The following is a 24060-nucleotide window of genomic DNA, read 5'->3' on the forward strand; positions in this document are numbered from 1 at the left end:
TGGTCACCTTGCTACAGGAAGGACGTGATTAAACTGGAAAGAATGCAGAAGACATCTACAAGGATGTTGCTAGGACTCAAGGGACTGAGTTATAAGGACAGGTTGGATAAGGTAGGACTTTTTTCTTGAGAGTGTAGGAGACTGACGGGGGATCTTAGAGAAGTGTATATGATCACGAGAGGCATGGATAGGGTGAATGCACTCAGTCTTTTTCCCAGGGTTGGGTATTCGAGGACTAGAGGGCATCAGTTTAAAGTAAAAGGGGAAAAGAATACATGGGAACCTGATGGGCAACTTTTTTTTTAACAGTGAGGATGGCACGCATATGGAATAAGCTGTCAGTGGAAGTGGATGGGGGAGTATATTAACAATACTTAAAAAGGCATTTGGATGAATACATGGATAGGTAAGGTTTAGAAGGATAGTGGCCAAGTGCAGGGCTTAGCGTCAATTGATGTTATGATCGGCATGGATCTGTTTGGGCTGAAGGGCCTGTCTCCGTGCTGCACGATTCTATGGCTCTATCTTACAAATCACTTGCAGGTTGCACATGTTGTTTCACATCAATGCTGTTGTTAAGAATTTGAAGTGTATTCCAACAGTTTAAAAACAGCCTCAGTTACATTTGTCAGGTTCACCCCTCTCAAGGCTTGAAACCGTCCCTTCAGCACATGTGCATTTAGTTAATCATTCCAATTTGGGAGATTGAGGAAAGGGTCCAGTTGTATATGCATGCGGGTGCAAGACCACTCTTTGGCAGGGATTCTTTGGGAGTCAAGCTCATTTGGAACAGCAGACCCAAAGTCAAAGAGTTCTTACACATTCTATTTGCACGGTCTGAGACCTTCAAAGATAAATGGGAGATTAGCATACAAAGCTGATAACCAACACCATGCTGTTCCTACAAACTCAAGCCATTTACAGGAGCTTGATTAAATTGTCTGATAGTTTTACCAACTAAATTGCACTTTATATAATATGTAACTGGTCATATGAAATAGAGTTTAGAAAGAATGGATTGCATTTACTGAAGCTCCTATCTTAATGTCGGGATATCTGCGTACACTATAGATACTACTGTAATGCAACAGAAAATGCAGCAATTTTCACGCACGTGCCACAGACACCAAATGAACTTGTGATCATAGATAATGGGAACTGCAGATGTTGGAGAATCTGAGATAACAAAATGTGGAGCTGGATGAACATAGCAGGCCAAGCAGCATCTTAGGAGCACAAAAGCTGACGTTTCAGGCCTAGGCTTTTGTGCTCCTAAGATGTTGCTTGGCCTGCTGCGTTTATCCAGTTCCACACTTTGTTATCTTGAGCTTGTGATCATAATCAGTTTTAATAATGTTATTTAAAGTACAGTTTTGGCTAAGACATCAGGCAAATTTCCCTGCTCTTCTTGAAATAAGATCCTGAAGATTTTTTTTACATTCATTTACTGGAGAAAGACTAGTATCTTATCTGAAAGACAGTTTCTTCAGCAGTGCAGACATTCCTCAGTTTTTTACTGATTCGTACAGAGATTATTAGCTCAATGTCTGGGAATGGGGCTCAAACTCACAAACAAGCAAGAGCACAATTACTGAGCCAAAGTTGACGCTATTCGTAGAATTTCAGCCCTGTGGAGTCAAGGGAGAGGTTTTAAGCTATGATTCCAGCTGATGATAGTACTACACAAGTCAGATCTCAGAGTGAGACTTACAAAAAAAAATGAAAGTTTTATTTTTATTTACATGTAGGTCAATCACTGAATATTTGTACAAAAGGCCGCCAATGTAATTTAAAGAAAAAAATGTTTATGCCACAAAAACAGAACAATCTCACTGTAATGTTAGAAGGAAAGATTATCATCCAAGGAATACTCTTACAGACAATATTCAAACCTCAGTGCTGAGTCATTCTCACCTAAAGAAGCTAAAACGTCTTGCTCAGCTGACACATGTGAAATGGGTTTCCGTGCAACAAATTGCTACACATTCATTAGGCTTTTCTCCTTTTCAGTTAATTTCTTCAATTCTTCCAGCAATCTTTAAGACAATTTGCTCACTTGGCTCAATATTTCTTAATTTGGGTTCCCTATATTCATGCTTTCAGCAGCTTTGTCGGGTGGTCTTCTTGTCTGATACCCCGAAGCCTTCTGCTTCTAGCTTTCTTCTGTTCTTTCCTTCTCCTTTGACACTGACATGGAAGCAACTCAGAACTTCTCTGGACTTCTCTTCTTGGAGTCTAACAATATCTCTGCTGTTCCAGGCCTCTCACCTTTGCTCATTTGGGAACCTTCTCACTCTCTGCGTGATGGTCATAAAACAGCAAACACCTGAGTGATTATTTCTTCAGGTGGCTTGGTGGTCATTTATCTAAAATCACACGACTTCTTGGAAATGCTTTTTTGAATTGTGATCAAAATGTCTTTGAATTTTTTTAAAGGTCAATCTTCGTAGAACTGAGAAACTAAAATTCTGCTGTGTAGAATCACCTACTTTAGAACCCAAGGTTTCAAATATACTATGAGCTATCACAACAAGTGGTATTAGAAAAAGTACTCAAAAACAGTATAACCCACACCTGTGCTTTATTACTGTAGGTGGGACCAACGCAGTAGCAGCAGGTAGTCAACTGGACCACATACGTTATCAGTCAGAAGAAAGTTCCTGATTCAACATTGGAAAGATTCTTATCTCCTGCCAAGACTAAAGCCTTGCAGGTGCCTAGAAACCTGGAAGCAGTGTATAACGCAGGCTATGGTTATTGATGTTTCTCTCACTTCCTCTGTTATCGAATCCCATGAATGAGACATCACAATAGTGGACATGAACAAACTGTACTCTTGCTATTCTTTATTTTTACATTTTTGGAAGGCTCCATTTTGTGGCATCCTCAGAGTTGATTATCTGAATCAGTAGTGGCCACTTCTGCTGGGGCTGTCAATCCTCTACACCCTCTAATTGGGCCTCGTGTGGTACTTTGTTTCAGAGCCAATTTGGAAGTGACTAGCTGTTAGGTACCTCATGGAAGATTATGCCCAAACTTCCCAGTCTCGGACTGGACGTGCCCATGAGATATCAGTTAGAATCCCTCTAAATTCTAAATAAACAGATAATGGAATTGTATCAGATATTTAAAAATTCTCATGAGCAATTACCCTGAAACTGAAATGATCTTTAAAATGACTCCAAAATTATAGTAGGGAGGCAAATGATTAAAATGGTTTCAACATGCTTACCCGGAAAGCTACTCAGGAAACTTTAGAAGGATGAAAAACACTTCTCATTCCTGAGCAACCGTACTACTGACAGCAACCCTACACCCTGCCCCCACCCCAACTGTCAACTGAACTCGCCAACATTTTCACCCCTGACCACCCTTCTATCTTTCACCATCTATCACCCTTCCCCCTTGACCTCCCTTCTCGTACCCTCACTCGCATGCCTTCTCTCTGTAGCTTCTCAAGGAGATTATGGAACCTTTACACATTTTAGTTATAGAATATGGCCCTAAACTGCATGTCTTTGATCAAAGTTCTCTACATCTTTCCCTGTAGCAACTACTTTACTGCATCTACCAAGGAGGGATCCTGTACTGGAAAGTGCGTCAGAAAAAAAAATGGATGGAAGCAAGGAGGTAAAGAAATAGGGATTCCAACCTAGATTGAAAGATTCAAGTCTGTGATGTCATGCAGCCAATCTACATAGGCCACGCTGAGTGGCTGAAACATTTCTAAACTGGTAATTTGCCAAGCTATTAAACTTGGAACTGGAAGAGGACAGACTGCAGGCTCTCAAGAGTCAGAATTTATCAAGTCACCAGTTCATTATGCAGTCTAATAGAATACTATAAGACCATAAGATATAGGAGTGGGAGTAAGGCCATTTGGCCCATTGAGTCCACTCCACCATTTAATCATGGCTGATGAGCATTTCAACTCCACTTACCCGCATTCTCCCCGTCGCCCTTAATTTCTTGCGAGATCAAGAATTTATCAATCTCAGCCTTGAAGATATTTAATGTCCCGGCCTCCACTGCGCTCCGTGGCAATGAATTCCACAGGCCCACCACTCTCTGGCTGAAGAAATGTCTCCACATTTCCATTCTAAATTGCCCCCCCCCCCTCTAATTCTAAGGTTGTGCCCATGGATCCTAGTCTCCCTGCCTAACGGAAACAACTTCCCAGCGTCCACCCTTTCTAAGCCATGCATTATCTTGTATGTTTCTATTAGATCTCCCCTCAACCTTCTAAACTCTAATGAATACAATCCCAGGATCCTCAGCCATTCATCGTATGTCAATACTACAAATGAAACACCTTCTTGCTATCAGAGAAATGAAACCAATTGTTGGCCGATGACTTGCAGCATGAGCACAGTATGGTAGAATCCAACACAGGTCATTGCTCCCTTGAATTTATTTCCAGGCAGCAATTAGTGATCTATGCTAGTCATATAGCAGTTCAGTAAATTAAGAATTCCACTGATGCTCCATTCACTTCTGATTCTATGCAATGAAACAAAGAAAAAGCAATATTAGTTTTTCAGAATAGTGAGTTGCCAGGGATGAAGTAATAATTGACTTAAGTGATGTAGCAGTCAACAAGCTAGACAGCATCCCTTAATGTTATGAATGGAATGAGGTCTCAATTCAGCAAATGTAGACTGATAATCACATTAGTCGACTCATCCATGCCATACATTTGGGAAGGTGCCAAGACACAATCAGCTAACAATTCGCCACACCAGTACTAATGACTGAAAGGCATGTGAAGATTGTGTGTTCGAATTCAAAGCTACTCTCTGCAGTTATGGCTTATGAATCCTGTACAGCTTCTTTAGATGGAAGAAAACATTGGATAACAGAGCTGAATTCCAAATTTTGGATTAAGGGACATATTCTACATTCCCACACTAGAAAGGTGGGAATATCATCTTGCTGGATTTGGTACAAATGCATGATATAATTAGATTACGTTAAATTCGCACTTTCCATATGCACAAAGGATGTGGTTAACACTGCCCCCCGCAAAGGAATTTAAAAAGGCTAAATTGATAGACCACACACAACATCATAGAACCCTTACAGTGTGGAAACAGGCCTTTCCACACTGAGGTTTGAGACTCTACTCAAACCCTGTAACTCTGCATTTCTACCTAATGGTTACTCCACCTAACCTGCACATCTTTGAACCCCACGAGAAATTTAACATGGCTAATCTATCTACCCTGGGCATTTTTGGACTGTGCGAGAAATCCATGCTGACATGATGTGGTGAGGCAGTAGTACCAACCACTGAGCCACCACGGTGCCCATACATCCCTTGATTTTCTTACTGTTGACTTCAGTCGCATGATCCAAGTTCTGCTGCTCTGGTGCTGTTCCTTTGGCCCATTCACTCCAGCTGTAAAGCTGCAGTTGATGGGTGGGGGTGGTTGCACGCACCAAAATCAGCAGCTGCATTTGAATCTTTTCTGGGGCTAGGCCCCCAAGGAAATGGGGGCTTGCACACACCTCACTTGTTGCACAACAGGGTGCTTGTGATGGGTGCACAATGCTGTTACTATAAAGAGAACCAGAGCCTAACGCAACAACCAACAGCATTACAGAAGCACAGAGCAGACTTCAGAATGTTGTGATCCTTCAGAAAGGGAAGTACATGGTGTGCTGCTTGCAGGAAACTCACTCCATGGCAAAGAGACAAGGCCACGGAGCTCCAGCAATGTCAGGGAGCAGATCACAGAAGGAGTCACCTAATCTCGAGTTCTGGTACGTCACCTACCTGTTAGCTCCATTTCAGGAGTCAAGGACGCTGCGCTGGCTTGTTTGCCCCATTTCACCAGCCACACCAGCACTTCACTTTGAGAGCTGGTATACTCCCCAGACGGTTTCTTGTACAGACTACTGCTGCTCAGCTTCCATTTCTTTATCTACGACAGACATACTTCGACACTCCATCTTGCTATGTCAGTGGCAGAGTCCTGTAGTTGAGGGCTCCTTCAGTGTGAAGCCTCTGCCTTACTACTGAGGATCGGAGATGCAGAGAGTTCCACTATCCTGTGCTTTCCACAGCTATCCTGTGCTACGATAGGTGATGGAGGTTCATTGACTTCCAGCCATGTGTCAATTTTGCAGCCTGAAGCGGTCAATGGATCATATCAAAATTAATTGTTCATGTCTGTAGTTGTTGAAAGGCATTATTGTTACATTTTTGTTAGCACTTCAGCCCACATTCTTGGTATTTAGACACCCAGAGCTGAAGGCAGCAGGCAGGTCAGAGGAATTCCTTGCTGATCTGTTTGTGGTGGTCATTAACAACTGGAGATAGCAGACTGTGGAGGGAGGGTATTGCACCCGCCTGCCTACTTCTCTTCTGCTGTTTTGTCTCCACTAAGGTGTCCTTGGAGAGGGTGCATGTAGTGTCCACCCTCAGGCCTTCCACAATCAGTGCAATTGGGTCAGTCATTATGGGCACTGGGATATTTCACTACTTTGTAAAGTGATATCATAAATTTAAATTTCTGTAGGTTTCATTTATACTTTGGCTTTTGTGATCATACCTCTAAATGGGGCTGTTATAATTTGGTCAACGGTTTTGTTTATTTAAAAAGGATAGATTATAAACCCCAGCCCATTGTTTTTGATATCAAGGATAAGAGAGGTCATATCAAGACATTTGCTTACACTGACTTCCAATGAAGCACTGAGCGAGAAGCCAACTGGGGCACAGACTTGATGCGAGTTAAGATACAGGTATGAGTTTACAATGAGCTCAAGTTTTAGTGAAGATGTATTAAGCCAGCTGGAATGCATTTAACTAGTCAAGTCTAGAAGAAATAAGTACTTGATTGAGAGTTTCAGAAGATGGGCTGATGGGAGAGGACATGTTACCAACTATTGTTTAAAAGGTAACAGATATGAAAGACTTAATTTATGAACTGAGCTGAAGCATCGCCCACTGTGATACACAGTGTATCCTAATGAAGAGAAATATTTCACCTATCTTTTGGGCATATTAACTGTTAAGATTTAATGTATCCAACGTATTGTTGGAAATGTGACAAACCTCATCTTGATATGAAAGATGTGCCTCTTCTGCTGAGATACAGTCAATTTGCCACCACAACTACTAAACAGTTCTTGGATTAGCATAAAAAAGAAACAGCAGCATTCTACCCCAATCAGTGTTTGGCACTCAGGCATCACATTGTATTATAATATGGTGAAAACAGTGGACATGGTAGTTTGTGGCAGACTTTATACTAACAGTGAAACAATTCTGAGGAATCCAAAGAACAGATTCAGTATGCATTCTGTGAAAAAAGGGTGAGTTTCTGCTTTGAATGTGCATTACATTAAGGAAGGAGCAGCTAGTCAGTCAGCTCCTGGTAAAGTTTAAAGACTCAACACCCACTGATTGCAGAAGCTGAAACTGCTCAGTCATTGCTGTGCTTGGAGGCAAAAAAAAACAGCCAGACATGGACAGAAAAGACAGCGTGACTGACAGACAGCTGTACTTATGCTAATAGGACTGGAGCCAGCTTGGAGTTCGACGGCAAAGTGAGTGGATATCATAGCTCCATCAATAGCTCAGGCCCAAAGGAAAAGGGCAGAAAATTCACTTAAGGGATGCAAAATCCAGACGGGGAAGCTGAATAAATAATAGGATAATTTTAATAGTAAGCAACAATACCGTTATCATGAATGGTCTCCATAAGGGTCAGCTGCAAAAATTTTAAAATGAGACCATAATTTAACATTGACTCTGGAAGTCAGGAATGTTGGTAACAGATTTAAACTTTGCAAGACCCTGCAGGAGCTGATTAACACCAGTAAAACAAATCATCTTTTTTTTAAACAAAGAGAATATTTCAAATGGTGGAAAGTACATGGAAAAGGCACAAATTATCTGAAGAATGGAAAAGGGTGCAAACTTCCAGAAAAAGAGAATGCTAATCCTGTGTTTTGGTCCAGGAAAATAGAAATATTCCACTCTAGTGGAAAAACCCACTGGCAGCATGTTGGCTCATTGGTTAGCACTGCTGCCTCACAGCACTCGGGACCTGGGTATGATTCCAGCCTCGGGAAACTGTCTGTGTGGAGTTTGCACATTCTCCAAGTGTCTGCTTCGGTTTCCTCCAGTGCTCCACTTTCCTCCCACAGTCCAACGATGTGCAGGCTAGGTGGAGTGGCCATGCTAAATTGCCCATAGTGTCCAGGGATGTGCAGGTTAGATGAATTAACTATGAGAAATGCAGGGTTACAGGGTTAGGGGAGTGGGTCTGGGTGGGATGCTCTTCTGAGGGTCAATGTGGACTTGTTGGGATGAATAGCCTACTTCCACGCTGTAGGGTTTTTATGATTCACGCAGAACAGTACTGAAGAAGAAAGTTTTAAAAAGTTTAAGTCAACATTTTGCTGAAATTGAGGACCCAAATCAATTGACATATTCAAAAAGGAGAAGAAAGACCTTTATTAAATGGAGAACAGATATTATTCTTGGATTCAAAGAACTGATAAGAAAATAGTATTTCTTCTGTTTCCAAGCGAAAAATGACTAAGTCTTTAACCAGACTCTGAACTTGCTGCAAACTGTTTAATTATCAAAGCAGCTGAGGTGATTTGAAAGTATTTGAGAATTTACAACTTTTGGAGCACTTAACAGAATTTTAAAAGCTTCATTAGAGGGCTATTACCACAGAGTAGAATTTTAATACTTCAAACAACTTCAAAAATTGCAACAGCTATTAAATGAAATAAATGATTTAGAAACAGGAGCAGTGAAATGCATCAAGTTCAACCTTAAGCATTAGTACGATAATTTGAAATGGACCAACACTTGCAAATTAATTAAAGACCTGAAAACAAAAGTAGAGCTTTGAATATCGAGTGTTACCGTCCTTTAAATTAAACTATTTGAGTAAAGTAGAAAAAACATGAAGAATTCAGATGTTAAAATATTTGTGTTCAATCAATACATTAAGAAGCAATGAAGAAAGGTGATTACTCTTCTGCCTATATTCAAGTTTATAACTCCTGATTGACAGCAACAATTGATGTCATGGATGGAACAATGTGAGATACAGAATTACTTCAAAGCTGGATACCAAAAAGAAAAACAAGGTCATACACTATTCTATTACCATGATCCTATAGTTGATGTTAAAAATCAATAGCAAGTTAGAAGATAGAGACCCTTTGATAAGATTATAAAAAGGTTTCAATAATTCTTTCAACTTAAGTACAAATGGAATTCTTGAATAAGTACGATTCTTGAGAAGAATTCAGCTTCCAGGAAAATTTGTCGACAATTTAACTGATGATCCCTACAGATCGAGCCTTGCAATCATAACTGATGAGAAAGAATGGTTGAAATATTTTGATCAGTCTGTCTCAGATATTTTATCGTCCAGCTTCTAATTTTCCACTGGAGGCAATGGCCTAGAGGTATTAATCACTATTAATCCAGGAAACTCAACTAACGTACTGGGGACCTGGGTTCAAATCCTGCCATGTGTGTAATTTTTTTAAAAATTCTGGAATTTAGGGTCTAATGATGAATGTGAAACAACCGTCAGGGAGGAAACCCATCTGGCTTGCTAAGTGTCATTTAGGGATGGATATAGGTCATCCATACCTGGTCTGGCCTACATGTGACTCTAGACCCACAGCAATGTGATTGACTCTGAACTTTCTCTGGGCAATAAATGCTGGCTTAGCCAGAGATGCCTATATGCCATGAGTGAATAAAAACAATACTTTCAGGAAAAGCTACTGAGGTTATGATGGACACAGAAGTCAATGGGAAAAAAAACCAAATTACAGACAAAACCTGGGTAGAAGGAAAACAACTTTGTCTCAGAAGACTAACAGAACCCATGAACTGTATAAAATGCAAAAAAAAAACACAGGATGTCAAAATAAAGACTGGGCAAACAACAGGTGAGTGTTCAGTGCTAATACTGCAACGTAAGAACACACCAGAAGCAAAAATGAAATGTCCTGCTCTGACATAATAACATCACTTCCAAAAGACAATCAGAAGACAATGAGACAAATTTTCAGAAATGAAGGATTAGTGGCTACACACAATGAGCTCTACAATATATCACACTTCCATTGGAAGAAACATACAGATACTTCAAATCGTGGAAAGTTCAAAATGTGCAAACTAGAACTTATAAAGCTCAGGAAATACATTTTGCCCTCAATTTCCTATAACTGATAGAGTTGAACCATTGATGAAAACATAATCGACCAATCTCAGAAAAAACAAAACAACAAAAACAACAACTTTATAGGGAACCTAAGATCAATGGCTAAAGCTGAGAAGACACTCTAACCAGGAGAAACCAGTTCTATTAGAGTTCAAGATTTATTTCAGACCATCAGTGTGGAAGACACGGAATTCATTGGGTTACATGAATTGTTTTTCTATTCTCGCTACAGTCAAAACACCTTCAAAATCATACTGATCAACACAATGTAGTGCAACAGAGAATAAGCAGGACAGTCCACCTTTGATCATTGCTGAACAGTCAATCAAACTACTAGGAGGTCACAGCGTTCTCTTACATTTGTAGGTGATGCAGACGGTCAATATGCAGATGACACTGGAGGAAAAGAAATGTACTGCATCAAGCAAAAGAACACAAAAGATGGGCAGAATACAGGCTTTGGGTGCCTTGAGTGGGAGCATGCTGTGTCTTCTGGCTCACTCAACACTTTCCACAGCCATTGGACAACACAGAGGCTGAAGTGCATTGTTAATGTTTAAAATAGTATTTTAATTTGAAGAATTTTGTCAACTTGAATTTCTGTTACAGTGCCCCGTGAATAGGCGGCCACCAATCTATCCAGTTCTAATTTGATTTTATTTGAGATAATATGATTTGAACGACTTTTAAAAAGAACTAGACTGACAGAAGATATCCAATTTGTTCAATTTTTTGAATAAGATTAGTTATTTGACCAGTATATGGTACAATGAATAAAACTACTTATTTCATCAGCAACTACCATGAAATAAAAGTGTCCTCTGAACAAGGTGACAAATCAAAAATGGCAACACTTAACCATCAACAGCCAACCAAGTCACCTGCGAAAAGTAAAGAATCCTCTGGGAGGAGGAGAAATATGCAAAAGACCAACACCAAGTTCAAACATCTTCAAACCACTGACTAATCTTCCAAAACCAAAACAAATGCATTCTTGAAGATTTAACGCACAATCAGTTCACTTAAATTTGTGAAGTCAGACTTTTTGGGAGCTGAAATACGAAAAGGGGAGAGTTGTCAGAAACAGATGTAAAAGTTGTTTATACCTAAGTATGTTTGGTCGATAAAGGGGTGAAAGATAGTTTGGGGTGCATGCAGTATAACTTATTACATATATTTGTCACAGGAAAATGTCCTGCTTAAAAAAAAACAACCTGATGTATTTCTGATGAAATCTTTTACCCGTAATGACTAGTTAAATGAACAGAACATTTTGAAGAATGTCAATCTTAACAGGATTCTCTTTTGATTTGCTCCTCAATACCAGGTTTTTGTTGCCATGCAAAAAAAAAGTTCTCAATACGTTTGCCTATACACAATTGGTAAAATTAGTTATAAGGCAGCTGCTGAATGTAAAAACATGATGGCACCCAACACTGCCACTGTGCAGTGCAGGAAGTGCTCCCTCTAGTGCTGCAGCACATATCCATGCAGGCTTCAGAGAAGTCACACTTGTTGCAAAATAATGCTGGTTTACCTTGCATGCATGATTGGTGGAAGCAAAATTCAATCTTTTGCCTTCTGGAACGTGAGGCAAACAACATGTATTTTCTATTTCCTTTTGCAGGTTTCCCTAACAGTTATGGAACTATTGCAGAGACTTTCCAAAAAAAGAGCTATTATTTTTACCTGAACAATTATGTGTTATGATCCCAGCTAATGGTAAAACTGAACAGGTCATATCTCAGAGTGAAACGTGGCTAGATAGATAATAAGTGTTATTTTTGCAGTTTGGTTAACATAGCAGGCAATTATTGAACATATACAGAAGAGGCTACCAATTAGTTTTCAATAAAAGAATGATATTATTGCACAAAAAATGCTAAAAGTTATAGGACTTTAAAAATATCTCAACAAAATTTGCAATTTTTCCCAGCAATATTCTCTACAGTCACACAAATTCAGTAAATTATCATTCCTTTACTAACTTGAAAATTTTGCATTGAACTGATTCTTTCCAGCCTGATGGCCTAGAAACTACTTTCCAGTTCTTATAATAAAGTGTGGAGCTGGATGAACACAGCAGGCCAAGCAGCATCTTAGGAGCATAAAAGCTGGCGTTTCGGGCCCAGACTTTTCTGATGAAGGGTCTAGGCCCAAAACGTCAGCTTTTGTGCTCCTAAGATGATGCTTGGCCTGCTGTGTTCATCCAGCTCCACACTTTGTTATCTCAGATTCTCCAACATCTGCAGTTCCCATTATCTCTGATTCCAGTTCTTATAGCCTTGACACCTTTTCAGTTCTAACAACCTACAGATTTCTATCAAAAATAAAAAAAAGTCATATCTTGGAGGATTTTATAATGCTAACCATGGCTGCTCAATGACCAGGACATTTTTATTCTGAACAGAGGACTGATCCTGTATCTGTGTACTTCAAAGCTCAGCATTGTAAACATTAACTTTCCCACATTGTTAATTGAGGCAGTTAACTAAATCTCTCTTTTTTTTGGAATTATGTCTGTAGTTCACTGCTGCAAATGACTTTCTTACCTTTATATTTACCCAGTATGTGGTACAATAGATGGAACTACTTATTTCATCAGCAACTACCATGAAATGTCACCATCACAGAATTAAAACAAAGCTATGTTCGCTGAACTTCAAATCCAAATTCCCAAATGATAATAATTGAACTTTACCATACAAATTACCCAAAAGAATAACATTTCCTCAACTCCTCAGCATCTGTGGACAAAAATCAGTTAATATTGAGTCCACTTCTTCAGTTTTGTTTCCAAAAATATTCATATCCATCTCAATTAATTGATACTTTCAGACTTGCTGCTTTGGCCCTGAAAGTTCACTGTATTCCTGTAACTTCTCAATACAAATTCCCCTATTCATATTCAGTGGCATTCCTTTGACTTTGTCACCTTTTCATTCCCTCCATACTTTCAACATGTAAATTACAAATAAGGCAATTGCTTTGGTTCACTTCTTTGCATTCCTCACCACTCATATCCACATTCCCTCTCCCAGCACCAACTCCTTCCATAGCAGCTCTCAGACCAAAAAAAAATCCCTTCCCCCAATAGCTTTCCAACTCTATTTTCAAATTTCCACCTGCTAGTACTTAACCTGAAACTCACTATGACATTTTTGCAGCTACCAGTCTGATGAATGATACACACAATGTCTTGCTCCAATTAAAAGCATTGCTCTCTCTCACTTTGGTCAAACTCTGGTACAGCTCTCACTGTCAATGTCAAGTTTCAGTATCAGCCCCCCTGGCTTTTCTGCACTGCCAGCTGTCCTACTTTCTCCTTTGGTCGCGGCCACCATTCCATTTCCTGGACAGCAGGCTCCATTCTTCTTCCCTGGCAGATTTCAGAAGCTGAACCAGATCATTCACAGGCTTGCATTTGACGAATGAGTTTCCATCCACATATTCATCCAACCGACCTTCAAGATTGTTACAGAGATTGTAGATTCTCCAGCATCGGCAGTTCCTGAGATAACAAGGTGTAGAGCTGGATGCAGACAGCAGGCCAAGCAGTATCAGAGGAGCAGGAAAGCTGACGTTTCAGGTCTAGACCTGAAATAGACCCGGATTTTTCTGAAGAAGTGTCTAGACCTGAAACATCAGCTTTCCTGCTTCTCTGATGCTGCTTGGCCTGTTGTGTTCATCCAGCTCTACACCTTGTTATCCCTACCTTCAAGATTGTCATCTTCAACCTTTGTAAAATCATCTGATTATGTCTCTGCTCACATCATCTGCTGAAACTTTTATGCCTTTGCTGCCTCTAGATTTTACTACTCCATTGCTGTTCTGAGTCATTTTCTTCTCTTCACAGCTCAATTTGGGGCACCAATATTATAGCTCACATCAAGTCACTTTCATTCATCACCAGTGTTCAGTATCCAGTCAGATGTTTCCTCTCCTCAAGCCTCAAGTGTAAAGAATTTTCACTCTTGTTTTCAAGACCCAACTTGGTCTTGACCTCTCCCTATCTCTGTAACCTCCACCAGTTCCTTAACCTTCCCAAAATACAGGTCCTTCCAATTCCAGTCTCGAGTATCTATGATTGTAATTAATCCACACTGTTGGTTGTGTTTTTAACTGCCTTGGCCCCATGTCCTTGACCTAATTTGCTGAACCTCTTCACATCTCTACCTTTCTTTCTTTAAAAATATTCCTTATTACCCAACTGTTTGACCATGCCTTCAACTATCTTTCTTCATATCTTACCTGGTCCAGTGTCAAACTGTTTGATCACAATCCTTTGAAGCACAATGGATGCTTTCCTGAATTAAAGGTGTTACTGAAATGCAAGTTATGTTGCATTTACCTGCAGTCTGCATTATGACCATAGATGGAACTACATAAGATAATAAATGTCACGTATTAGCTTGGAGTAACAAAACAGACTTCTCTAAATTGAGCATTCAACTCACCATGTCTTTTTAGATTACAAACGCATGATGGCTCTGCAGCAGTGGAACAAGAAAATGCTGGACATGACAGCGGGTCAGGCAGCATCCATGGAGGGAAAGCAAGCTCCTCCAACAATTTGAGGCTTAACTGCACTGCATCAGAAATGCTCTTTTCACATTCCCTCCCTCCTACCTCAAATCACTGTTCTATGTATCATTCTTAAGCCAGGAACTGGAGGTAAACAATGATTTGCATTTATATATTACCTTTAATACTGTAAAACATTCTAAAAGGTGTTTCCCGGAGCATTATCAATCAAAACATGACACCAAGTCACAAAGGAAAAATGTATTCCATCAACCGAGTTTAAGGAATGCCAAGAAGGAGAAAAAGAAAGGTGGAGGGATTTATGAGGAAATTCCACAGCTTTATAGAGCATAGAACTGTACAGCACAGTACAGGCCCTTCAGCCCACAATGTTGTGCCAACGTATTATCCTACCAAGATCAATCCACCATGCATACCCTACATTTTACTATCCTCCATGTGAATACCTAAGAGTCGCTTAAAAGTCTCTAAAGTATCTGATTCCACTACCACTGCTGGCAGCGCATTCCACATGCCCACCACTCTCTGTGTAAAGAACCTACCTCTGACATTTCCCCTAATACCTTCCTCCAATCACCTTAAAATTATGCCCCCGCATAATAGTCATTTCTGTCCTGGGAAAAAAAGTCTCTTACTATCCATTCTATCTATGCCTCTCATCATCTTGTACACCTCTGTCAAATCACCTGTCATCCTTCTTGGCTCCAATGAAAAAAAACCCTAGATCCTTCAACTGTTCCTCAAAATACCTGCCCTCCAATCCAGGCAGCATCCTGGTAAATCTCCTTTGCACCCTCTCTAAAGCTTCCACATCTTTCCTATAATGAGGTGACCAGAACTGAACACAACTCCCTTGTTCGCTCCACATTCCCCTCCAACCCCGCCACACCCGGCACCTTCCCCTGCAACCGCAGGAAGTGCTACACTTGCCCCCACACCTCCTCCCTCACCCCTATCCCAGGCCCCAAGATGACTTTCCATATTAAGCAGATGTTCACCTGCACATCTGGCAATGTGGTATACTGTATCCATTGTAGCCGGTGTGGCTTCCTCTACATTGGGGAAACCAGGCGGAGGCTTGGGGACCACTTTGCAGAACACCTCCGCTCGGTTCGCAGTAAACAACTGCACCTCCTAGTCGGGAACCATTTTAACTCCCCCTCCCATTCCTCAGAGGACATGTCCATCATGGGCCTCCTGCAGTGCCACAATGATGCCACCCGAAGGTTGCAGGAACAGCAACTCATATTCCGCTCGGGAACCCTGCAGCCCAATGGTATCAATGTGGACTTCACAAGCTTCAAAATCTCCCTGTCTCCCACTGCATCCCAAAACCAGCCCAGTTCGTCCCCTCCCCCCACTGCATCACAAAACCAGCCCAGCTCGTCCCCTCCCCCCACTGCATCCCAAAACCAGCCCAGCCTGTCTCTGCCTCCCTAACCTGTTCTTCCTCTCACCCATCCCTTCCTCCCACCCCAAGCCGCACCTCCATCTCCTACCTACTAACCTCATCCCACCTCCTTGACCTGTCCGTCTTCCCTGGACTGACCTATCCCCTCCCTACCTCCCCACCTATACTCTCCTCTCCACCTATCTTTTCTCTCCATCTTCGGTCTGCCTCCCCCTCTCTCCCTATTTATTCCAGAACCCTCACCCCATCCCCCTCTCTGATGAAGGGTCTAGGCCTGAAACGTCAGCCTTTGTGCTCCTGAGATGCTCCTTGGCCTGCTGTGTTCATCCAGCTTCACACTTTATTATCTTGGCTTCTCCAGCATCTGCAGTTCCCATTATCACTGATACAATTTTAGTCTGATGTACTTCTCCCGATATCTGCAAATTGATGATCTCTACTTTGCTTCTTTGTCCGGTTGTCTATCTCATCCACTGCCTCACCCTTTGCATTCCTACCTCTCTTGTGGTGGTCCATTCATTTATGTTTCACTCTGAATAGCTCATGAGGGACTCCTTCATAAATAAGGCTCATATAAATGAAGAAGTGAATTTTAAAATTTGCAAATGCCCACGAAAAAGGAACTTTTTAGTTATTTAGGTCGAATGGACTTCCTTGAAGAGAGATTAAGAGCAGATTTGATAAACGTATTGAAAGTTGTGAGGGGACTGGATAACGTAATTAGGGAGAAACTGTTTCCATTAATGGAAGAATCATGAACAAGAGATTACAGATACAAAGTGAAAGAAGCAATTGTGACATAAAAGCAGCTTTTCATACAACACGTGACTTGCAGCTGGAATGCACGATCTGAGCCAGTCTACACTCCCTTGTCAAGCAACCCATTCAAGAGCGAATTTGATGTTCTCTGAAAAGGGAGGAGTATGGGAGGCTGAGGATTGACACTAGTATATTGCTCACACAAGCTGTTTCAAAAGCAATGGGCTAAACAGCCTCCTTCTCTGCTACAACAGTGAATCAGAGTCACACTGCATGGAAACAGACCCTTTGGTGTGACTCGTCCATGCTGACCAATTTCCAAAACTAATTTAGTCCCACTTACCTGTATTTGGTCCATATTCCTATAAACCTTTCATATTCATATACCTGTCCAAATGTCTTTTAAATGCTGTAACTGTGCCTGCATCTACCACTTCCACTGGCAGTTCATTGCATATAAGCACCATTCTGTGTGAAAAATGTGCCCCTCAGGTTCCCTTTAATTTTCTCTCCTCACCTTAAAATCACACCCTCTAGTTTGAATTCCCCTGGCACAGTGAAAAGACCTTTGCTCTTCACCTTATCTATGGCCTTCAAGATTTTATAAACCTCTGTAAAGGTCACCCCTCAGCATCCTACACTCCAGTAAAAAAGGTCTCTGCTTATCCAGCCTCTCCTTTTAACTCATACCCTCTAGTCCCAGTAACATCTTTGTAAATATTTTCTGCACTCTTTGCAATTTAATAGTATCCATCCTATAGCAGGGCGACAAGAATACGCACAGTACTCCAAAGGTGGCCTCACCAACATCCTATACAGCAGCAACATAACATGCAAATCCCTACAGTCAGTGTAAGCATGCCGAATGCCTTCTTCACCACTATGTCTGCCTGCAACACCACTTTCAAGGAACTACATTCCTGAATACCCGAAGTCTTTGTGTATGACAGCACTCCCCAGGACCCTACCATTAACTATGTAAGTCTTTCTCTTGATAGTCTTACTAAAATGCAACACCTTGCATTTATCCGAATTAAATTCCATCTGCCATTCCTCAGCTCATTGGCCCAGGTGATCAAGATCCTGCTGTATTCCTAGGTAACCTTGTTCACTGTCCACTACACCACCAACTTTGGTGTCATTCTGCAAGTTTCGGTGAGTGGAATGACAAATTGCTTTTCTGCAAAATCAATGTTTTCTAATTGTTTAGGGAACAACTAGTTTCAAAATAAACCATATTTTCAGAGGCTGTAAAACTCAAACCATGAAAGCTGAAATTTAATAGTTCTATTTTATAGTAACACTTACTGAAGTATTTCAGCATTTCCTACCTTCGTAAGGATGTTCACATGGACCTTCATCCTGGGTCATATACCTCTTCCACCTATCATACACCATCCTTTCTGCTATGATACGTTGTCCTTGTCCAACAGTCAATTTATATTGAGAGGCACTAGTTAATACTTTACCACTGCAATGCCACCACAATATTGGTATTATTGAACCACAGTTAAATAGCTTTAATGGTGGTTGTTTGGCACTAATATTCAGACCAAGACACATGCTGCTGCTTAGATGGAAAAGACGATGCTTTGATACCCATTTCCACAGCATGTTACTTGATGGCTGACTGCAGTCATCAAGGATAAGCACTTGATTCTTCACGGTTATGCACTTGTTGAGATGCTCACTTTGCAGAATAAAAATGTTGTTACCTACAGAAAAGGAGAGAAAATGCAGTTTAGCAACCACATGAAACAATTTGGTAAACCATAGCTTATGGAATATGAAAACAAATTAATACATTGTCAAAACAATTAGTGTTTCTTTCATGCCACACACTTCCAAATAAGTTATATAAACCATGTAGTTGTTGCCACAGTTTCTTCGTTTAATGGTACTACAGGGCTCTGGATTGATGAACACAAGGAAATGATGGGAAAATTAATTAAGATTTTAGATGTTTCCAAACGCTTTGCGAACTCTGAGCTCAAATTAGTTGTCATAATGAATTTCAACTTAGGATATGATTCCAAAGTGTAGCCTATTTTTCCAGTCATTGGACCTCAGCACCTGATTCCATTTGAATTTATTTGAATTTATACCAAAGTAGAACAAGTGATCACGTTTGCAGCCAATCTTTCAAATGAAATGGAGATCATTGCATGTTCTAAATTAACTATACTGTTTCAACTAGCATGTTATTCTTTGTAATAGCTAATAAGACCAGAAGTCCATAAGACATAGGAGTGGAAGTAAGGCCATTCGGCCCATCGAGTCCACTCTGCCATTTAAATCATGGCTGATGGGCATTTCAACTCCACTTCCCTGCACTCTCCCCGTAGCCCTTGATTCCTTGTGATCAAGAATTTGTCGATCTCTGCCTTGAAGGCATCTAACATCCCGGCCTCCACTGCACTCCGTGGCAATGAATTCCACAAGCCCACCACTCTCTGGCTGAAGAAATGTCGTCTCATTTCCGTTTTAAATTTACCCCCTCTAATTTTAAGGCTGTCCCCACGGGTCCTAGTCTCCCCGCCTAACAGAAACAACTTCCTAGCGTCCACCCCTTCTAAACCATACATTATCTTGTAAGTTTCTATGAGATGTCCCCTCAACCTACTGAACTCTAAATGAGTACAATCCCAGGATCCTTAGCCGTTCATCATACGTTAAACCTACCATTCCAAGGATCATCTGTGTGAATCTCCGCCGGACACGCTCCAGGGCTAGTATGTCCTTCCTGAGGTGTGGGGCCTAAAATTGGACACAGTATTCTAAATGTGGCCTAACTAGAGCTTTATAAAGCCTCAGAAGCACATCACTGTTTTTATATTCCAACCCTCTTGAGATAAATGACAACATTACATTCGCTTTCTTAATTACGGACTCTACCTGCAAGTTAACTTTTAGAGAATCCTGGACCAACACTCCCAGATCCCTTTGTGCTTCTGCTTTACGAATTTTCTCACCATTTAGAAAATAGTCCATGCCTGTATTCTTTTTTCCAAAGTGCAAAACCTCACATTTACTCACATTGAATTTCATCAGCCATTTCCAGAACCACTCTCCTAAACTGTCTAAATCTTTCTGCAGCTTCCCCACCTCCTCAGTACTACCTGCCTGTCCACCTATCTTCGTATCATCGGCAAACTTTGCCAGAATGCCCCCAGTCCCTTCATCCAGATCATTAATAGATAAGGTGAACAGCTGCGGCCCCAACACTGAACCCTGAGGACACCAATCGTCACCGGTTGCCATTCCGAAAAAGTGCCTTTTATCCCTACCAAAGTCAACTCTGCCCCCTGACTCTCCCTAATTATTGGCATACTACTCATGTCTTCTCTGTGAAGACTGACGCAAAGTACTTATTAAGTTCTTCAGCTATTTCCCTATCTCCCATCACTAGCCTTCTAGCATCAAGTTGGAGCGGCCCAATGTCTACTTTTGCCTCTTGTTTGTTTATGTATTGAAAGAAGCTTTTACTATCATTTCTAATATTACTAGCTAGCCTACCTTCATATTTGATCCTCTCCTTCCTTATTGCTCTCTTTGTTATCCTCTGTTTGTTTCTGTAGCCTTCCCAATCTTCTGATTTCCCAGTGCTCTTGGCCACTTTATAGGCTGTCTCTTTTTCTTTGATACATTTCCTGACTTCCTTTGTCAGCCATGGCTGTCTAATCCCACCCCGGATAATCTTTCTTTTCTTTGGGATGAACCTCTGTACTGTGTCCTCAATTACACCAGAAACTCCTGCCATTGTTGCTCTACTGTCTTCCCCGCTAGGCTCTGCTTCCAGTCAATTTTCATCAATTCCTCTCTCATGCCCCTGTAATTACCTTTATTTAACTGTAACACCATTACATCTGATTTTGCCTTCTCTCTTTCAAACTGCAGACTGAACTCTACCATATTATGATTGCTGCCTCCTAAGTGTTCCCTTACTTTAAGGTCTTTTATGAAGTCTGGCTCATTACATAGCACCAAATCCAGAATAGCCTGCTTCCTTGTGGGCTCCATCACAAGCTGTTCCAAAAAGCCATTCTGCAAGCATTCTATGAATTCCCTTTCTTTGGATTCACCGGCAACATTATTCACCCAGTCCACCTCCCCGTGAGGCACCATATCAAAGGTCTTTTGTTACATTATTTTGAAATAGAAGACTGACAAATGTGTTTCTGGATTGCAATCTCAAGATTATTTCTGAACAAATATAATTTTGCCCCTGCAGAAGAACCTGGTTAGGTGTCATTTGCATCATTGTACTTGGTTTTATACTGCATGTAATTATTCATGCAAGTATTGAGCGATATTGAGATTTTGGGAAAATATTCATCAAATTGATTTTCTTGTTAAAAATACCTTGGCTACTCAGATGGACTTAAAGAACTGTTCTACGTATTTCATACAGCAAGCTGTTCTAACCTGGAATGCACTACCTGAAAAACAGTGGTGGAAGCAGAACCAACAGTAATATTTACAAAAGAACCAAATAAATACTGAAGAATCACAGAATACACAGGGGCAAGGAGTTAGAGAGGGAATTAACGTTATTGCAAAAGCTCTATCAAATTTCTGGCACAAGCGTAAGTGGGCTGAATGGCCTTCATCATGCTCGATCATTCTATTCTACAATTTCAATTCAAGAGCGAGAGGGTAGGGGAAAGGGCAGAATGCCAGTGACAGAACCCAATATCAACTTAAGCTGATAATAGTCCAAAAACACTTTCATTGTTAAACAACATGAAGCATTTCTAAGCAAATGTAAAGAAATGACACTTTAATGCTCTAATATAAGCTGCAGTGGAAGTATTATCTCTTATTTCTGTTTATCAAAAAAGACAGAAATTGGTCACAAGTAATGAAAAAATGATGTTTATTGAAGTTATATTTTAAGTCTGTAGCTTTAAATATAGGGTAATTGAAGAGAGCCGTGGCATTCACTGCGCAGTTTGCCCAACTAAAATCTTGAGTGATTTGATCATTAGAGATCAAAGGTCTTTCACTGAGAAGAAGGTGCGAAGTACTTATACTTTAGGGAAATGACGCCAGTTTTGGAATTTGTATCGAGTAGATACTTAGTTTCCAGAAGTCTCAGAAAAGTGTTGAAGATACTGGTTGTAGACAGTTGTGCTGTAAATGATCCATTGAATTCCAAGTTGGAATGGGAATTAGGATCACAGATAGATAACTAGCTATTTATCTTGATCCAAGGTTTCCATGTTACAGAATACAGGCTTCCCTATAAACCAAGAAATACAATGGATAGATAAACATGAGGTTGTGTGCAGTCAGGAAGGAAGGTTGCTTGACTAATGCAAAAGATGGTCATTGAATTTGCTACTCAGTGAAGCAGGGTTACAGGAACATACTGTAAAGTGGAAGCATCTGTGAACTGTTTGCTATAAGGACGATAATTTACAGAGAGTGTGATGTGTGACAAGTAGAAAAGGGGAATGTTCTTTACTGTAGTTTAAAGTTAAAATTGCCTACAAAAAATATTAATCAATAGTGTTTTAATCATTTTACTGCAAAGGTTTTAAAACATCAACTGTGCTATGGTTTACTTTCAGCTAGTTACTTGAAGTGCAAATTTCTTTTAAAAAGTGTTTGATCTCCATTGGGGGTTAAAATTGTGGCAGCTTCCTGTCATTGACACGAAAATCAGATTAGCTATTCTTCACTCCAGTGTCTGGGGATCAAATTCAAAAACATTGCAACAGGGGTTTACCAGGATTTGAAAAAAAGTGATCAAAAAGTTAATGAACAAAATCAATGCCAACTCCAAACCAACTGGATCAAATTTGAAATTTGAAATGCCCATTCCAAAATTGGTCTAATAAAGGAGATATTTTTGCCATATGGATTATACTTAAATGTCCACGAATGCAAAAACTGAACTCCAGGAAATGCAATAAGTGGGAAAAATGAAAATGGCTTGTACTGTGCTAAAACATCACAGGATCCCTTGAATTTCTATATTTATCGAACAAATATTCATCACGCCAACATTCTAACAGCAATAACTTAAACTTAGTCTTGAATTAAGGGAAGGGAGTGAAATTTATTTCTGTAAAACATTGTTGCCTAATACCTCCACACCATAAACCCAAATTGGACAATCAAAGCATTGTTTGAATTGTTTTTGGAGAATTTTATTTTAACATATCTAGAAAATAAAAAAGAATATTTTTGCTTCTTTACAGAAAATCTTGGCGTGAACAAAGCATTTTCTCTGGTTCAGAATGAACAGATGACTTGTTTAGAACTGGACACAGGAAGCACCCTGGCCTGAGTTTCTTCCAGGAGTACAACTTGAAAGTTTAGACTTGGTCAATATAGTGCTCATTTTGCAGATTAGCTATCCTTGCGATCTAATTTGAATATTTCTAATCACAAAAACTGACTTAAATTTGAATGGCAATTCAAAAATAATTAGAATAGAACCAAGTGACTCAGCCTACAATAACATTTAGCAGTAGGATTCGAAAGTTTGATAGTGTAGTTCAGCAATTTACTGCTGGATTGAGCTGTTTAGTCGACTCCAGTCAGAGGAGAATAATGTAATTGATCGGTTCATTACTTTGATGGAGGCTTAGACAGCTCTGCAGGCTTTAGGTGTCAGGCTGGAGTGAGTAATGAGTTAAATAGCTTTCACACACTTGCTGAGATCTCACACATGCCATCATTCCACTTTCAGGGTGCTGGATACAGTAGTAGATCAGGATTTGATTAGGAAAACAGCTTGTGAGTGATCCAAATGACTGATGTTTTTACCTCCCTTGGCATCAACGCCCTGCAGACATGCTGGCAACTGTTTATTGCAGGCTGCATGAGGAAATTCAATATCTTTATCCTTTGCCCACAGATCCAAATGTTTAATATTTGTTGAACTCAGATTTACAGCCATTAGTTTGATTTTTGATGAAGTTTTCCTCCAAAATTTCCAAACGCCCATATGTTTAAATAACAAGTGTTTGAACATGCTTCTTAGAATACTTAAGAGGTTATGCTTAACTTTTGCAAATTCTGTCGAGCAGTTCTTAGCTCTTCAGAGAGAGTTGCAAGAACTAAGGCCCCAGACCTTTCCAAGCACCTGACCTAACTATTTATTACCTCAATAGTTCTCTCAAA

General features: G+C 40.3%; 1 protein-coding gene across 1 annotated transcript in view; it reads right to left on the reverse strand.

Moving 5' to 3' along the window:
* The window catches only part of pla2r1 (phospholipase A2 receptor 1), a 130963-nt gene that overhangs the window by 101486 nt on the left and 5417 nt on the right, over positions 1-24060 (reverse strand). The window contains exon 2 of the mRNA XM_059647308.1: positions 18258-18641. Within this exon, the coding sequence (XP_059503291.1) occupies positions 18258-18641 (384 nt within the window). The remainder of the gene's footprint in view (positions 1-18257; positions 18642-24060) is intronic.

Source organism: Stegostoma tigrinum, chromosome 7 (genome assembly GCF_030684315.1).
Source record: "Stegostoma tigrinum isolate sSteTig4 chromosome 7, sSteTig4.hap1, whole genome shotgun sequence".
Lineage (NCBI taxonomy): Eukaryota > Metazoa > Chordata > Chondrichthyes > Orectolobiformes > Stegostomatidae > Stegostoma > Stegostoma tigrinum.